This window comes from Mya arenaria, chromosome 16 (genome assembly GCF_026914265.1).
Source record: "Mya arenaria isolate MELC-2E11 chromosome 16, ASM2691426v1".
Lineage (NCBI taxonomy): Eukaryota > Metazoa > Mollusca > Bivalvia > Myida > Myidae > Mya > Mya arenaria.
The window spans coordinates 51,382,825-51,396,753 of record NC_069137.1 but is presented as its reverse complement, the minus strand read 5'-3'; the positions used below and the strand labels follow the sequence as shown (position 1 = coordinate 51,396,753).

The window sequence follows — 13,929 nt, the reverse complement described above, 5'->3', positions numbered from 1 at the left end:
ATCTCAAGAACGTTCAATATCATCGTGGTATGAGACTTGGTACATATGTTGTTGTCGTCGGCATGGAAACTCGTTACCACGGTCTATCTCAAGAACCGTTCAATATTATCGTGGTATGAGACTTGGTACATATGTTGTTGTCGTCGGCATGGAAACTCGTTACCACGGTCTATCTCAAGAACCGTTCAATATAGTGGTATGAGACTTGGTACATATGTTGTTGGAGATAATAAGTACAAGTACACCGCGGCCAATAACTTAAAAAATTGCAAATTACGTTTGCATTTGCATTGCCTTTGCAGGTTAACTTATCTAATACGTCAGGAAAATTGAACAGTACTGGCCATTATAAGCTTAAAATAGTAGTATTTGATGTGTTGAACCGTTCACAACTTATCTCTAGAACACCACCGTAACGAAGACTCTAGTAATATTGGAATGAGCCAATTTTTGCGTAAATGTCTGGAAACAATTGGTATAAGTCTGCTGGAAGAAGATCAGATCTCTATTTTTTGCTGCCCCCACTACGACTATCATTTTCCGATTGTTTTTGCATGACAACAATTTATTACAAATTTGAAAGAACAATTGGGGGGGGGGGTTACGTGCAGCCTCACACTTTTACCAACAGTTTTATATATTTAAGATATCCATTCATATACATGTTTGTGTGTGTGTTGTAGCTGTTCTTTAATGACTTTTTAACACACGGTGATTATTTCTTTACTAAATAACTTTTCTCATAAAAAAAATCAATTAAACTTCCATTAAACTTCTATAAAAAACATTGTATGCTGCTTATTATGAAATATTTGCACGATTGTTCTGGGGTGGTATTCAATATGCTACTTAAGTTAATCTTATTACATGCATCATTGACTTCATTCACTCTATTGGTCAGTTATTTATAACAAGTAATCCGATTAGCTACATCGTTCTTTGATCCAATTAAGACCAATATTGAATTGAATAGCCCAGAGCTTTATTAAATTTATCCAGACACATTGTAAACATGGGTCATGACTCAGCATCAATTGATTAAGATCAACCAATAGCATAGTACATAAATACTTATACGACAAGGAATGTCACTTGTCTAGTAAGATAACAGAAGCATGATTTGATACAAGCGTTTTTCAATATATGGAAAAGAAACACTTTGCATTGCTTGATATCGGAATCATCATCACCATAAGAGATCGGAATCATAATTATTCATTAATGCATTTTGATTGTTCGATAGTGAAATATAAGTGTTTACATAATTCGAACATGAAACAACAGACAGACAGACAGGCAGGCAGGCAGGCAGGTAGGCAGGCAGGCAGGCAGGCAGACAGACAGACAGACAGACATAGTTGTTTATTGTTTAACAGTTTCTTGACAAAACATGATATGCCAAATAATAAATATTATGGTCACAATGATACATGGCAACATAGCAACATAGCAACATGTATGGAACAGCATTAATAGGTCACATACACTACGCAGCGTTATTGACAATACACTCAAAACATTTATATTTACGAGTTTCATTTTGAACATATACTGAGGGTGTGTTCCCACTTTCCCAGCTGCTAATTGTTCCTATAGTAATTGAGGTTGGGGTCGGGGAGATGTATTGTGTGATAATTGCTATACTGTGCTGAGAAAGTTGCGTGTCTAGTTTTGAGAAAGTTGTTCTTAAATTTCATAAAATAACGCAAATATAGAGCTGACTTTTATTTGCAATTCATAAAAAATACTGAGCAATCATAATCCAGCTAATGTCCATGTTGAACCGTAATTTTCGCACATAAGAATAATGAACATGTCAAGTCCAACACCGCTCGACGAAAGACTATAGGGACTCGCTCAAGTTTTGGCACCCAATCTTTGATTTCCCGGTAATGCATCTGAACACACTTATATAATAAGTATTTTATATAAGTATAGGTACTCTTTGGTACCGAAATTGCCAAAAATGCGCTTAAAGTATATCAAAAAATCTATTCTGGTTTTACTGGGGTGCGAACCCATGCCAGGACAGTCAAGAAAAAAGTAGAAAACTGACAACAAAGCCTCACGTACACAAGGACTCAAACACAAACATAAAGATAACTTAACCTTTAGCCTTTTTTTGGAATCGCGTTACCCTGTAAACGTTCGCAAATTGTTTCATGTTAACCCCTTTACTTTTAATATTTGTCTAGCTTGGTAAGATAAATATCATAAGATTAAAAACTGGCTTGAAGGTGCCCACCTGTTATCTTTTATAGCTGTGCAACATTAACAGGTTAACGAATTATGGTTTCAAATTCCACCAACTTGAGGTAAATAACATACTAACTTGTTAAAGGCCTAGTTTAAGCCTACCATAAGTGACCCCTCCCCCCCCCCCCCCCCCCCCCCCAATCGGTGTATAGTACACAACCTCTGTGTATTGATCTTAATCTAATTGCCTGGTGCCTTCTTATCAAATCTCCAATCTGAGTATCCTGCTGTGCAGTTTTGGAGGTTTCATTATGATATTGAACCCTAAATGACCCTAAGCCAAGGGAAAATGGCCCCTACTGTGACACCAGTGCAATTAGCAGAATAGGCACAGCAGGGGATTATCATGCAAAACATTCATTAAACTAGGCCTTTAACTAGATAAGTGAGCGAGGTGTAACGACGCTGTGATAAAATGTTGATATTTTTCCTCGACAAACTAATAACATAACATAAGTTGTATTAGTATTAATATTATGGCAACATCATAGCCATACAAAAATAGCATACAATGAAATACAGTGGTACAAGTACACAAGAACACAAACTTTTACACGGAAGAAGAGTGAACATTTAATTTAATTTCCACTTCTGTTGCAAAATGAAAAATAAACAAACTTTGATAAATTTAGAAGTAATTTTGGCGATTTAGTTATCATAAGGTATTCGAATTTTGTTAATGTTGGCAATCTGCAGTAAAAATTGCTTAAATACTTTGTTCGCAGTTCTCTGATAACATTGAAGCAAACATTAACCCTGCTTGCGTACATTTATTTCGATAGTATTAAAGATGCACTCTTACTCCCAAATAAGATTTAACGCATTCAACTCATTTGTTTTAATATATCAAAACGGATTGATAAATGTATGTATCACTTAAATATTAAACTAAATGTCGAAAACAATGTTGCTTTAATATGAAGGATACCGAGTTTAAATTGAAATAAAGGTGCAGAACACATGGTATTTCTACCATATAAGACGATAGTAGAGTATAGATAATCTTTTAGCGCTCACCAATAATTTAAAAAAAAGTGTGCATTTTCAGCTCTTAAATACACGATTACAAACTTGTAATCAGTAATTAATATTTTCCATAAATGCATTTTTTAGTAAGTAGTTAAAGGTTTATCACTCAAAATTGATGATTGTTGTACATGTGTATGTATAAATTTTGATTACGAGTGTCACTTTAATAGATTTGCCAAAATCAGCTCGCTGTTTTCCGAGCACTTGACTGGGGGGAAGTACAAACAATACGACGCAGTTCTGTTTACGCCAGACAGATTTTAAATGATAAAATGTCAATAATATAAGTGATCAATTATTTGATTATATAATCTTTGCAGCATTTATAATTAAAACCAATCCCTTAATCTTTTATCATGTAAGAATAATTAAGAATTGTGGGTTGGTTATCTGATAATCTCATAATCAAAATCAGTATCTCGCATCTATATGAAATACTTATAGATTCAGGATTCATATATATATGTATATATGTGTATATATTCAACTTGTCAGCACAATTAGTGATTGTGGGCTGGTCATCAAATTTTATTGTAGGTTAAATTAAGATATATACATGTAGTAAGTAAGTAAGTAAATTGTTGATTATAGTGACATGTATTCATAGCATAATAACATTTCATTATGAAAAGTTTTACATTTACACCCAGCCCATCGGGCCTATAAGTACGGAAAGCCGTTAGGGCCATCGCATATGAATGTGTTCTGAAACGCGATACTCGATAGAACAATGATGAAAACTCGAAATCACGAAACTACGATGGTGAAAACGCGACAGTACGGTGATGAAAATGCGACAGTACGATAACGAAATCGCGATGATACGACAGTACGATAATGATAATGCGATAAACTATTGTGTTTTCACTATCGTACTTTCACGTTTTCACCATCGTAATATCGTGATTTTGCGTTTTCATCATCTTACTATCATACTGTCGCGTTTCATCATCGTACTTTCGCGTTTTCATCATCGTACCATCGCGTTTTCATCATCGCACTGTCGTGTTTTCATCATCGTACTGTCGTGTTTTCATCATCGTACCATCGCGTTTTCATCATCGCACTGTCGCGTTCCATCATCGTACTTTCGCGTTTTCATCATCGTACCATCGCGTTTTCATCATCGCACTGTCGTGTTTTCATCATCGCACTGTCGTGTTTTCATCATCGTACTGTCGTGTTTTCATCATCGTACTGTCGTGTTTTCATCATCGTACTGTCGTGTTTTCATCATCGTACCATCGCGTTTTCACCATCGTATAGTTTGATATTTATGCACATATGATCTATGTTTGTTGCCTTATGGTATTGATAATACAGGGACAAGCCCAGTAGTCGAAAATTAAAAACTAAACCCTGTTTAGGGGCACAAGGCAAGGGTCCAAACGGCAATAATTACAACTTTGAGCAGGTGCGAGTAAATGGTTGCAATAATTACAAATTTGAGCAGGTGCGAGTAAATGCTTGCAATAATTACAAATTTGAGCAGGTGCGAGTAAATGCTTGCAAAAAATACAACTTTGAGCAGGTGCGAGTAAATGCTTGCAATAATTACAACTTGGAGCAGGTGCGAGTAAATGCTTAAATCCAAATGGATAAGACAACCCATTTGACATTCATTCATTTCTTCATGAAGCATTCGTGTATGAAAATCAGCTTATTGATAATCATAGCCGGGCTACTTTTATTTTACAACCTATGACGTCACGTCATAGTACGAAGTTGTTTACATTTTCATTCTCATTGTATTTCTCTTATTATAAATATTATGGAGTACATTATACATAACCAATGCTCTAAACCTATATAATTGTTCACACTGTTATAACACCCCTCAAAATCATACAACCAGTAAGACGCCCATCCCAAATGTCTGACATCCTGTAAACCTCTTATAAATAGTCCGTGCAGTTACTCCCAAACGCAGATATCGTGTGCTCACTTCGGTGTACTAATATCGGTCCTTTGTGACCTGCTACTGTTTGTGGCGACGTTTCCGATCACGACAACTTGGAATGGGGTCGTTTAAAAGCTTGGTTTTGTTGGCGATGGTGTGCGTCCAGTTGCAGATGATTGCATCAATGACGAATTATGAGTTCTACCAAGCCGTCAAACCCTACATCGATGGTAATATATGCTTTTCTCTTATTTGTAACGGTATTGGACATATATATTATGTTTCTTGAATTCTCAGAATAGTCTCCTGTTTATTGTTTTGTTAACAAACTTACATTAATACAATATACAATTCAACATTATAATTGCAATAGTTTGTTTGTTTCATTATATAAATATCATATGGCAGCATGTATGACATTGATATTGTAAACCTGAGACGTTAGCATAAGTGTCTAAATCATCTTCAGAAACACTTGCAAATCGAGACATGTTTACTTGCTGACAGTTCCTGTCGTCTGATGTTTTTGTGTACACATTGAATAGTGACGTCACTGCTGTATATTTATAAGGGAGGCAATCACGTCATGATTTAGCAAAAAATATCAAAGCAGTTATTTGCCCTTACATGACATTCAAAATATCACTGCGGTCACATGACCTGACAGTGCATTTTCGCTTAGTCGCGTGTCAAAAAGGTTGTAAATGTTTCTGATAGTCAAAATATCTCTTTTTCGGGTAATGGAATTTTACAATTGCAGACAAAGGTGATGTATAATAATGCCATACATCTAAGTTAATGACGTCATGACAGCTTATAAACAACTGTTAAATAAACAACAAATAAACGTTATTCTTTGAGATAGAGACCTCAACGCTCAGTTCTAATCAGAACAGAACAGAACAAAGTTTATTTCGTATAAAACATTTCACATAATAAAGACAATGATATAAGTCAAAGATGACCCTTGATCATTTATACATTGAATATTCTGCATATATACATGGCGATCAGTTATAAAAATGAATGAAAGCCTGATAAAATAAAGAAAAAAAATAAGTTTTCTTGTGTAGATATCTCTACGTGATGGTGTTAGTGCTAATGTCATTCACAAACAATTACATATTATAATCTGATGTTACACACAACGAACATGCATATTTGTCAAATGATATGAAACTAAAGGTGTGTTTGCTCTTGCTAAAACATCATATCATAATTTTACAGATGAAAACGTCGAGTACAGAGGCAGAGCCGTAGCCGACGATGATGACGTCATATATCTTCCTGGAGGACCGAACGATGAATTTGACGTAGAATACGTTCTTGAGAGAATGGGACTTCTGGAGATAATCAATGATAAGTCCGGTAAGATTTGTAAAACAAGTTAGAGGATATCTTTAATTTGGATAATTACGAACATGTTTAAAGCTGCACTCTCACAGATTGAACGTTTTGACAACTTTTTATTTTTTTTGTCTTGGAACGAGCCAATTTTTGAGAAAATCCATGGAAACCAGTTATATAAGACTGCTGACAAACAATAAGATCGCAGATTTTTATATTTAAGTTTAAAAAATGATGTTTTATGCATTTTCCTTAAGCCGTTAGTAACGATTTAAGCCATAAAACATTAATTTTCAAACGGAATTATGAAAATCTATAATCTGATTTTTGTCAGCAACCTTATATCATTTGTTTACAGATACTTACGACAATATTTGGTCTTTCAAAAACTTACGGTTTAAGAAAAATGCATAAAACATAATGTGAGTGTGCAGCTTTAAAGGGCTACTATATGATTATTTCAGTCTGCAAATTGAATGTCTTATACTATTTCAGTCATTCGTCAAGTATGCCGTTGAATTTTCTGACTGATGGTATTTATTCGCATGCGTTTTAACAAGATGGCCCCAATATAACTTGATTCAGCTGACTCTGAGGAAGTCGCCAGCCATCTATTGCAGCGCATAGGGGTCTGTTAATGTTTTAAAGCCGCAAGGGTCGCTGGATTTTTTTATCAGTCATACAAATATACATGCAATTATTGCTAACTGTACGTTTTTAATCCAGTTGACTCTGATGAGACCATTTTAACTCCCTGCCGCGCCTAGGGGCAGGCACCAGCCGTAACGGTTACAAATTTAACTGTATCTGTTGTCTGTCATACAAATAAATATACGTGACACATTTTATACATGAAACGTTTTCAAACCAGCTGACTTTGATGAAGAGACCACCACCAGCACTCTGCATGGCCTAGTCTGACTCAGATCAATTTTAAAGTCTGAAAATTCAGCTGTATTTTGTTGCCTGTCATACAAATATGAATGACACAGTTTTTAAATTTCGCTTCATCAAATCAGCTTTCTCAGGTGATGAGGCCACGACTTACCATTTGCGTCGTCTACAACGCCTCGGTCAGCTCATAGTCGGAGACCCCCGACACCCTACTGCCCTATGCTTCGTTGTGTACCGTGGGCAATTTGGCTACGGAAATCTCGTTATCATGAACCATTTATAAGTCATTTTCATTGGTTCCGCAAGGTATAAAAACCGGATTTGAACCGGAGTCGCCCTTTCACAACACTATTTTAGACAGCAGTCAAGTCCACTCAGCAATGGAGCTTACTGTGCAAGTTATTGCAGACTATTTAATTGTAACACATGCGATTTCATTGGGAGAAGACTACACTCCCTTGTCTCATGCATATTTATTAAATCGAGATTTTGTCCGTCAATTGTCCCACGGTATTTATAAAGTATAACGGAATTAAGTACCGTGAATGCCGACGATGTGTTCAGCAGTTGAGCTGTTCTTGCTACCTACTCGACTATTTTACATGACCATATTGTTTATGCACCAGTCAATTGTAACCATGGCCCCGCAGGTCCGGGGGTTTACCGAGGATAGCGAGGGAAACGGGCAGTGTTTTTAACTTGCTGGTAAGTGACTGCGGTGGTTTTGTTTTCGCGCCGAAAATGACGTGGAATGGGCCTAACCTAGGATGCCCCTGGGGTCCGGGGGCTTTTGGGAGGGATTTTACCAGCAGTTTGTCCCCGCAGGGTGGGGATTTTACTGGGCATTGGCTGGACCGAAAATCAAAGTCCCCGCTATTCCCCGGACCCGGGGCCGTGGTTACAATTGAATGGTGCATTAATCTAACGTTTTCAATCACGATGACCCTGAAGACGAAGAGAGCAGATTGAACCCTCTACAACGCTTAGGGCTCCACGCCGGCTGTAAATGCCAGACGAGTAGCTGCGAATGTAGTCTGTCCCACACATTTAGCTTCTTCTTTACAAAGTTTACCCTCAAAGGTAAGGGTAGTTTTTTGCTGTATATTGCTTTAATTTTTCGAGTCGATATTCTAGCTTTCATTTTGATTCTACCCTATCGTGAATTGAAAACTTGCGAAGTAAAGGATCGTGAAAATGAATCACTGTCAAATAAAATGATTTCACTGCGCAAAAACACCTTCTCAACTCTAAAAGTGTATCCTATTATTTTTCATTGATTGTGAAAAAATTCGGGCACATTTTGGAACTTTTCATTCAGTCTTTGTCTCTGCTTTTCAAACTATCAGTGACATGCGGAAATAGTGCTAAAATTTGGTATTAATTTTGCGATTAATATGACGTAATAATTTCTTGTGATTAAAAGAAGAATGGATGCTTCACATGTTTTGAAGTAATTTGTGTCATATTCGATGTACAATAGTGTGAAATCTGATGCCTGGTGAACCCAATTTATTTGTTATGATATGAAAGAGTCTAATGTCAAAAGGAGTCGCTCATGTTTTGTAAACTGTACTTTCTTTTTTCTAAAGCCTCTTTATTCCAGGACGTAATGTAGTTTATGCTTTTAATTATGAATAGCATATTTTATATCACACTTGAAAATATTAATTGAAACGATTAATCTAATATTCATTTTTTGCCCCGATTTCTAAAAGCATTTTCAGTTCTTGCTAACAGGATATGGCTACTCTCACTTTTTTTGTTCCCGTATATGTCTGAAATATTCACATGTTGAAAAGTTTTTTGGACGTTAAAAAGAAGTTTCTTCCATGAAAAGCACGATAAACACATTTGTTTTTAGTAAAATCAATAAATATATAAAAATAATATGAAAAAAATCATCAATGAAATAAGCTACATTAAGAAGTTTCGAGAAAATGGGCCTATTGAATTGAATTGAATTTATGCTCAAATAATTCATGTATTTTCGCCTTCAGCCAGCGTGACTGTCACATACAGCGCTGGAACATTCACCTTGACTTTCGCCCTTAACGACCATAGGTTGTTCAGCCATGCCGTCAACTGTGAGTAAGATTTGTATGCATCTAATTGTTTTAACCAGTATTTATTTTTATAATACGATAAGTTCAAAACACATATAATAGCAAATAAACAAGTAATCACAAAGTAATCATGATGATCAATATGTATATTTTTACTGTTGTTATTTCACTGTTAAACCCCCATATTTCATCGTAAAGCATGAAAGAAAAAGTAATCACGATGATCAATATATTTGTAAGTATGACATGGCAATAATGAAAGTACACATTTAGAGAATTGAGATGTAAGTATAAATGCCTCTTCCAGTCTCTCTTCTGTATGTACCTTATTACAGTTTAGTTATTTCATTTATGGTCCGTCTGGGCTATCGGTGCGGATGCTCAAGCGGTATCGCGCATCGGACCGGATCTAGGTCAGATTTGTATGTACCTTTTCAAAATGTAGTGATTTTTTTATAGCTCTTTCGGACCGGATCTAGGTAAGATTTGTAGGTATATTTTCACAGTGTAGTTATTTCTTTTAAAGTCCTTTCGGACTTGATGTAGATGTGATTGTAGGTACAGTTACACTTTATAATAGTTTCATCTATGGTCCTTTCGGTCTATATATAGGTTAGATGTGAAGGTATCTTTCTACAGTTTAGTAATTTTAGTTCTAATCCTACTGGTAGTTAGTATGCCTAAAAGTGTTCGTAATCAATACTGCCAGCATTTCACTCTGGCTTAAGTGGGGAATGCCCTTCCTCTGTCGTGAGATGTACCGCGCTTAAATGAAAGAAAGTGTACGAAATTTCATCAATTGACTAACACACGTCCCTTGTCTATGTTACGGTTACCGGCCTAATTGTGACCAGGGTTTACCTTGAGCTGTATGGAAGCAATATTGTCAGTGTTTGGACGGTGTCCCAAAGGTTCAAATTATGCCAATGGGTTAAAATTTGGCCCAGCCCCGCGGGTCACCTGTGTTACATAGAGGAAAAACTCAATTATATACTGACTATGTGAAATGCTGGCAGTATTGATTAGCAGCAGACCGAAATGTGGCACCGTCTATCAGCATTTTCAGTGCTTTGATTAAATATGTTTTCAGTGTGTTCACAGTCGATTGCGTTACGATTGGTATTGAAGTAACCAAAATTATTCAATCTGTTTTTATATTTTATTTTCCTTTCAGTAAAGCATATGCCAGCTCTTTGTTACGGTGTACCCGGCCTGAGCATAGCCAAGGTTTGCTTGGATTTGTATGGACTCGACATGGCTCAGAGGAAAATCTGTGCCAAAGTTGTTGGCAAACTGGACATTAAGGTAGCTTAGTAATATTAATAGTATAGTGTAACCATATAAGCGTTAATATTTAAATAAATGCTACGTCGGTAGGCAATATTTAAGGAATAAATTGCGGGATTGATGTCATCATTGGGGTTTGAACGCAGTTGGGCTGGCTAAAGTGTGTGGATCCCACAACTACTACTGCTACTGCTACTGCTACTGCTGCTGCTGCTGCTGCTGCTACTACTGCTACTGCTACTGCTACTGCTACTGCTACTGCTACTACTACTACTACTACTAGTTATAATAATAATAATAATAATAATTATCTATAACGATTATGCATGAAACATGTACAATACGTTCATAGCAGGATCATGTTAGAATGTAACTTGTGTTTCTTGTTTGACATATGTGTCTTTTATGCTTTGACCATGCGTCTCTAACAGTGTGTATATCACGTGATAAATTACGTCATTATGCTACATCACAAGGCAACATTTTGCTTAAAATGAAAACGTAAATCAAAGATAACTTTTCTTTGACAGCACCATTTTAAATGAAACAAATCGCAGTCTATGGCGCTTAAAAAGCCCCGCCTTTTTATTACGGAGTTTGATAAGGTGATTAGTTTCATCAAACACTTCGACAAGCCATTTTCCAAAAATTTGTTTTGACAGTGCTCCGACAGACGGCCGAATTGTGCAAAGGTTTGTCGAAGTGTTTTAAGAAACTAAACTCTCAATTAAACTCTGGTAAAAGACCGAAGGCGGGGCTCCGTAAGCTGCATAGACTGCGCTATGTTTCATTTAAAATGGATAATAAATAGGAAAATGATCTTTGTTCAAAGCCTTCATTCATAGCAAAATATTGCCTTCCGACGTAGTATGTATGACGCAATTTATCACGTGGTATACACACACTGTCTAACGAGGAGACATCCATGCTGTTTTGACTACTTGATATTGCTCTTAGTTTCCATTTTGTTTTCAAACTACATAATTTCAGGTCCATGAATTCAAAGTGAACTTAGATCTTGGGTGCGTCAAAATTCCAATCCTGAAGGACGCAGATAGTCTTTATCTGGGACAGGCTGGAGCTGATGACGTAGACATGCCCTATGCTGACGTCACAAAGCCGGCGGATAGACTGATGTCTCTATTCGTGACAGAGCTTTGGAAATCTCTGAACAATCTGGATAATTAAAGGACACTGATAATTATATTTATATCAGTAAACTATCAGGACTTTGAAACGGATTTGTCTAAATGTATGAATGTAGACTTTTGTATGCGAGTAGACTATATATATTTGATAACAAAACTACTGTACAATGAACAATTAGCATAGACATTTGGTTCTTTGAAGATAATCTCTATACCTAAATGATGATACAATAGGTTTATAAGTACAGCAATTTTATCAGGGTGTTCGTATTGGACCCAAGTGGGTTTTGCAGTTTTAAAAATCAAGGGAAGTCAAAAACGACCTTCAGGATCAAAACGGAGTTCTAATAAAAAAAATAGTATATGCATTACTGTTCTTTTTTACATATTGATCAGACAGGTATAAATATAATAAATTTCTTGAATAATTATTTAATAATACTTGAATGTTATGAGGTGACGTCATCGGAAAATCACTGTATTGCACTTGGTGATATACGGGCAAACGGTTTTGCAAAATTTTTCGCAGATTGTGCGTGTATGATTAGGGCAGATATTAAGCCAACTGTTTATAAAAATACTTTACTGTACATGTATACTTGTACTCATTTAGAATCTAATGTTCTCATGCTGTATGTTTATATGAATATTAGATCAATAATTTAAACTAAATTTGTTTAAGAGAAAGAAATGTAATTGAGTAATAAATCTTAATGTAAACGTTTACATTTTTGCATATTAAGTAAACTTGATCAGATAAGAATCGCGAATATTAGTAAAAGCTTTAAAGAAATAAAAACTCTGTTAAAAAATAAAAACGAAGTTAAATGATGAAATAAACAGGAATTATTTCCTTTTTGTTTACATTATATATATATATATATATGGTTAAAATATTATTTTTAGATAAGTAAATAATTGAAAATGTTTTTTAAACAATTATACTAATTGTATAGAATAAAAACAAATTTGGTACACGGATTATTTTCTTACAATAATATTATTTCAATGTTAGGCCCCTATTTCTCAAACTTAAAACAGGTTTAAGCTAAGCTCACTATTTTTGTTTTCTTTGTCTTGTGAACCATCTGAGAGCTTTTGGACTTTTAAAAGAAATTATTCTTATTCTCATCACGATAAACTAGTTTATAATTAGTAAAACGAAATTCAAGTAACAAAAAAGTATTAAATGAAATAGCTACTTAAGCTGACTAAGCTTAAGAACTTTTGAGATATTGGGGCTTTGGTCTACAGTCGAACTCCGTTGGCTCGAACTCGCTTGGCTCGATTTCTTCGATGTCTCGAACTGGATGTAAAGGAGCAATTTCTTTATATTGAATGTAAGCATTCCAGCTTTGCTCGAACTAACCGAGGCTCGAGGTATTTACGCAGGTCCCTGGGAGCTCGAGCCAACGCGGTTCGACTGTATATGTGTTTGTTAATGTAATCAAATAGATAGATGCTCCTTCTTGTGAAAATGTGTTTTCTTATAAAGAACCTCTTTTGATTGAAGAGTTCTTTATAGGAGTGCAATAAACTACAATATTTAATGGTGTTGTTCGATTTCACTAACAGTACACAAGTTTTAAAGAACTATAATATATATCTTTGTCAGATTGGCAAACCACATTTAACATATATTTCATGCTCGATTTTATCACAATACTGTCAATCGTAACAACTCGGCCATCTCCGGTAAACTTCGGTATAAACATCGTAAAAAGTAGTACGGGTAACGAAAATGTGATGAGGCCGTCGGCGTTAACACCATTTTTTAATCCGCGTAAAGAAGGCCCATTGTACTGTCATAAAGAAAAAAGGAACTGAATTGTGTTGATACATTATATGAGCGTGTTTAAGGGAAGATATAAATTGTAATATCAAAGTATGTTCGCATTTAAATATTAAGATGTTCTTCTTTACCTGAAGTACACTGTTTCCTTTAGAAAAATCATGAGCACACAAAACAATGTACATGGCAGTAATGGAAATGAACATAGTCTAA

General features: G+C 35.5%; 1 protein-coding gene across 1 annotated transcript; it reads left to right on the top strand.

Moving 5' to 3' along the window:
• The first annotated feature begins 5,217 nt into the window (after positions 1–5,217).
• LOC128221189 (uncharacterized) lies at positions 5,218–13,474 on the top strand. Its single transcript, XM_052929663.1, has 6 exons — positions 5,218–5,415; positions 6,413–6,553; positions 8,378–8,506; positions 9,424–9,510; positions 10,664–10,794; positions 11,767–13,474. Exons 1-6 carry the CDS (start codon positions 5,304–5,306, stop codon positions 11,962–11,964), a joined length of 798 nt encoding a protein of 265 aa, XP_052785623.1. The 5' UTR covers positions 5,218–5,303; the 3' UTR covers positions 11,965–13,474.
• The last annotated feature ends 455 nt before the right edge of the window (positions 13,475–13,929 follow it).

Excerpts from the sequence above, each read along its gene's own strand:
- LOC128221189 (XM_052929663.1), top strand. The coding sequence starts at position 5,304 with ATGGGGTCGTTTAAAAGCTTGGTTTTGTTGGCGATGGTGTGCGTCCAG. Across the intron at positions 5,416-6,412 it reads CGTCAAACCCTACATCGATG|ATGAAAACGTCGAGTACAGA; the intron begins GTAATATATGCT and ends ATAATTTTACAG. Across the intron at positions 9,511-10,663 it reads GTTCAGCCATGCCGTCAACT|TAAAGCATATGCCAGCTCTT; the intron begins GTGAGTAAGATT and ends TTTTCCTTTCAG.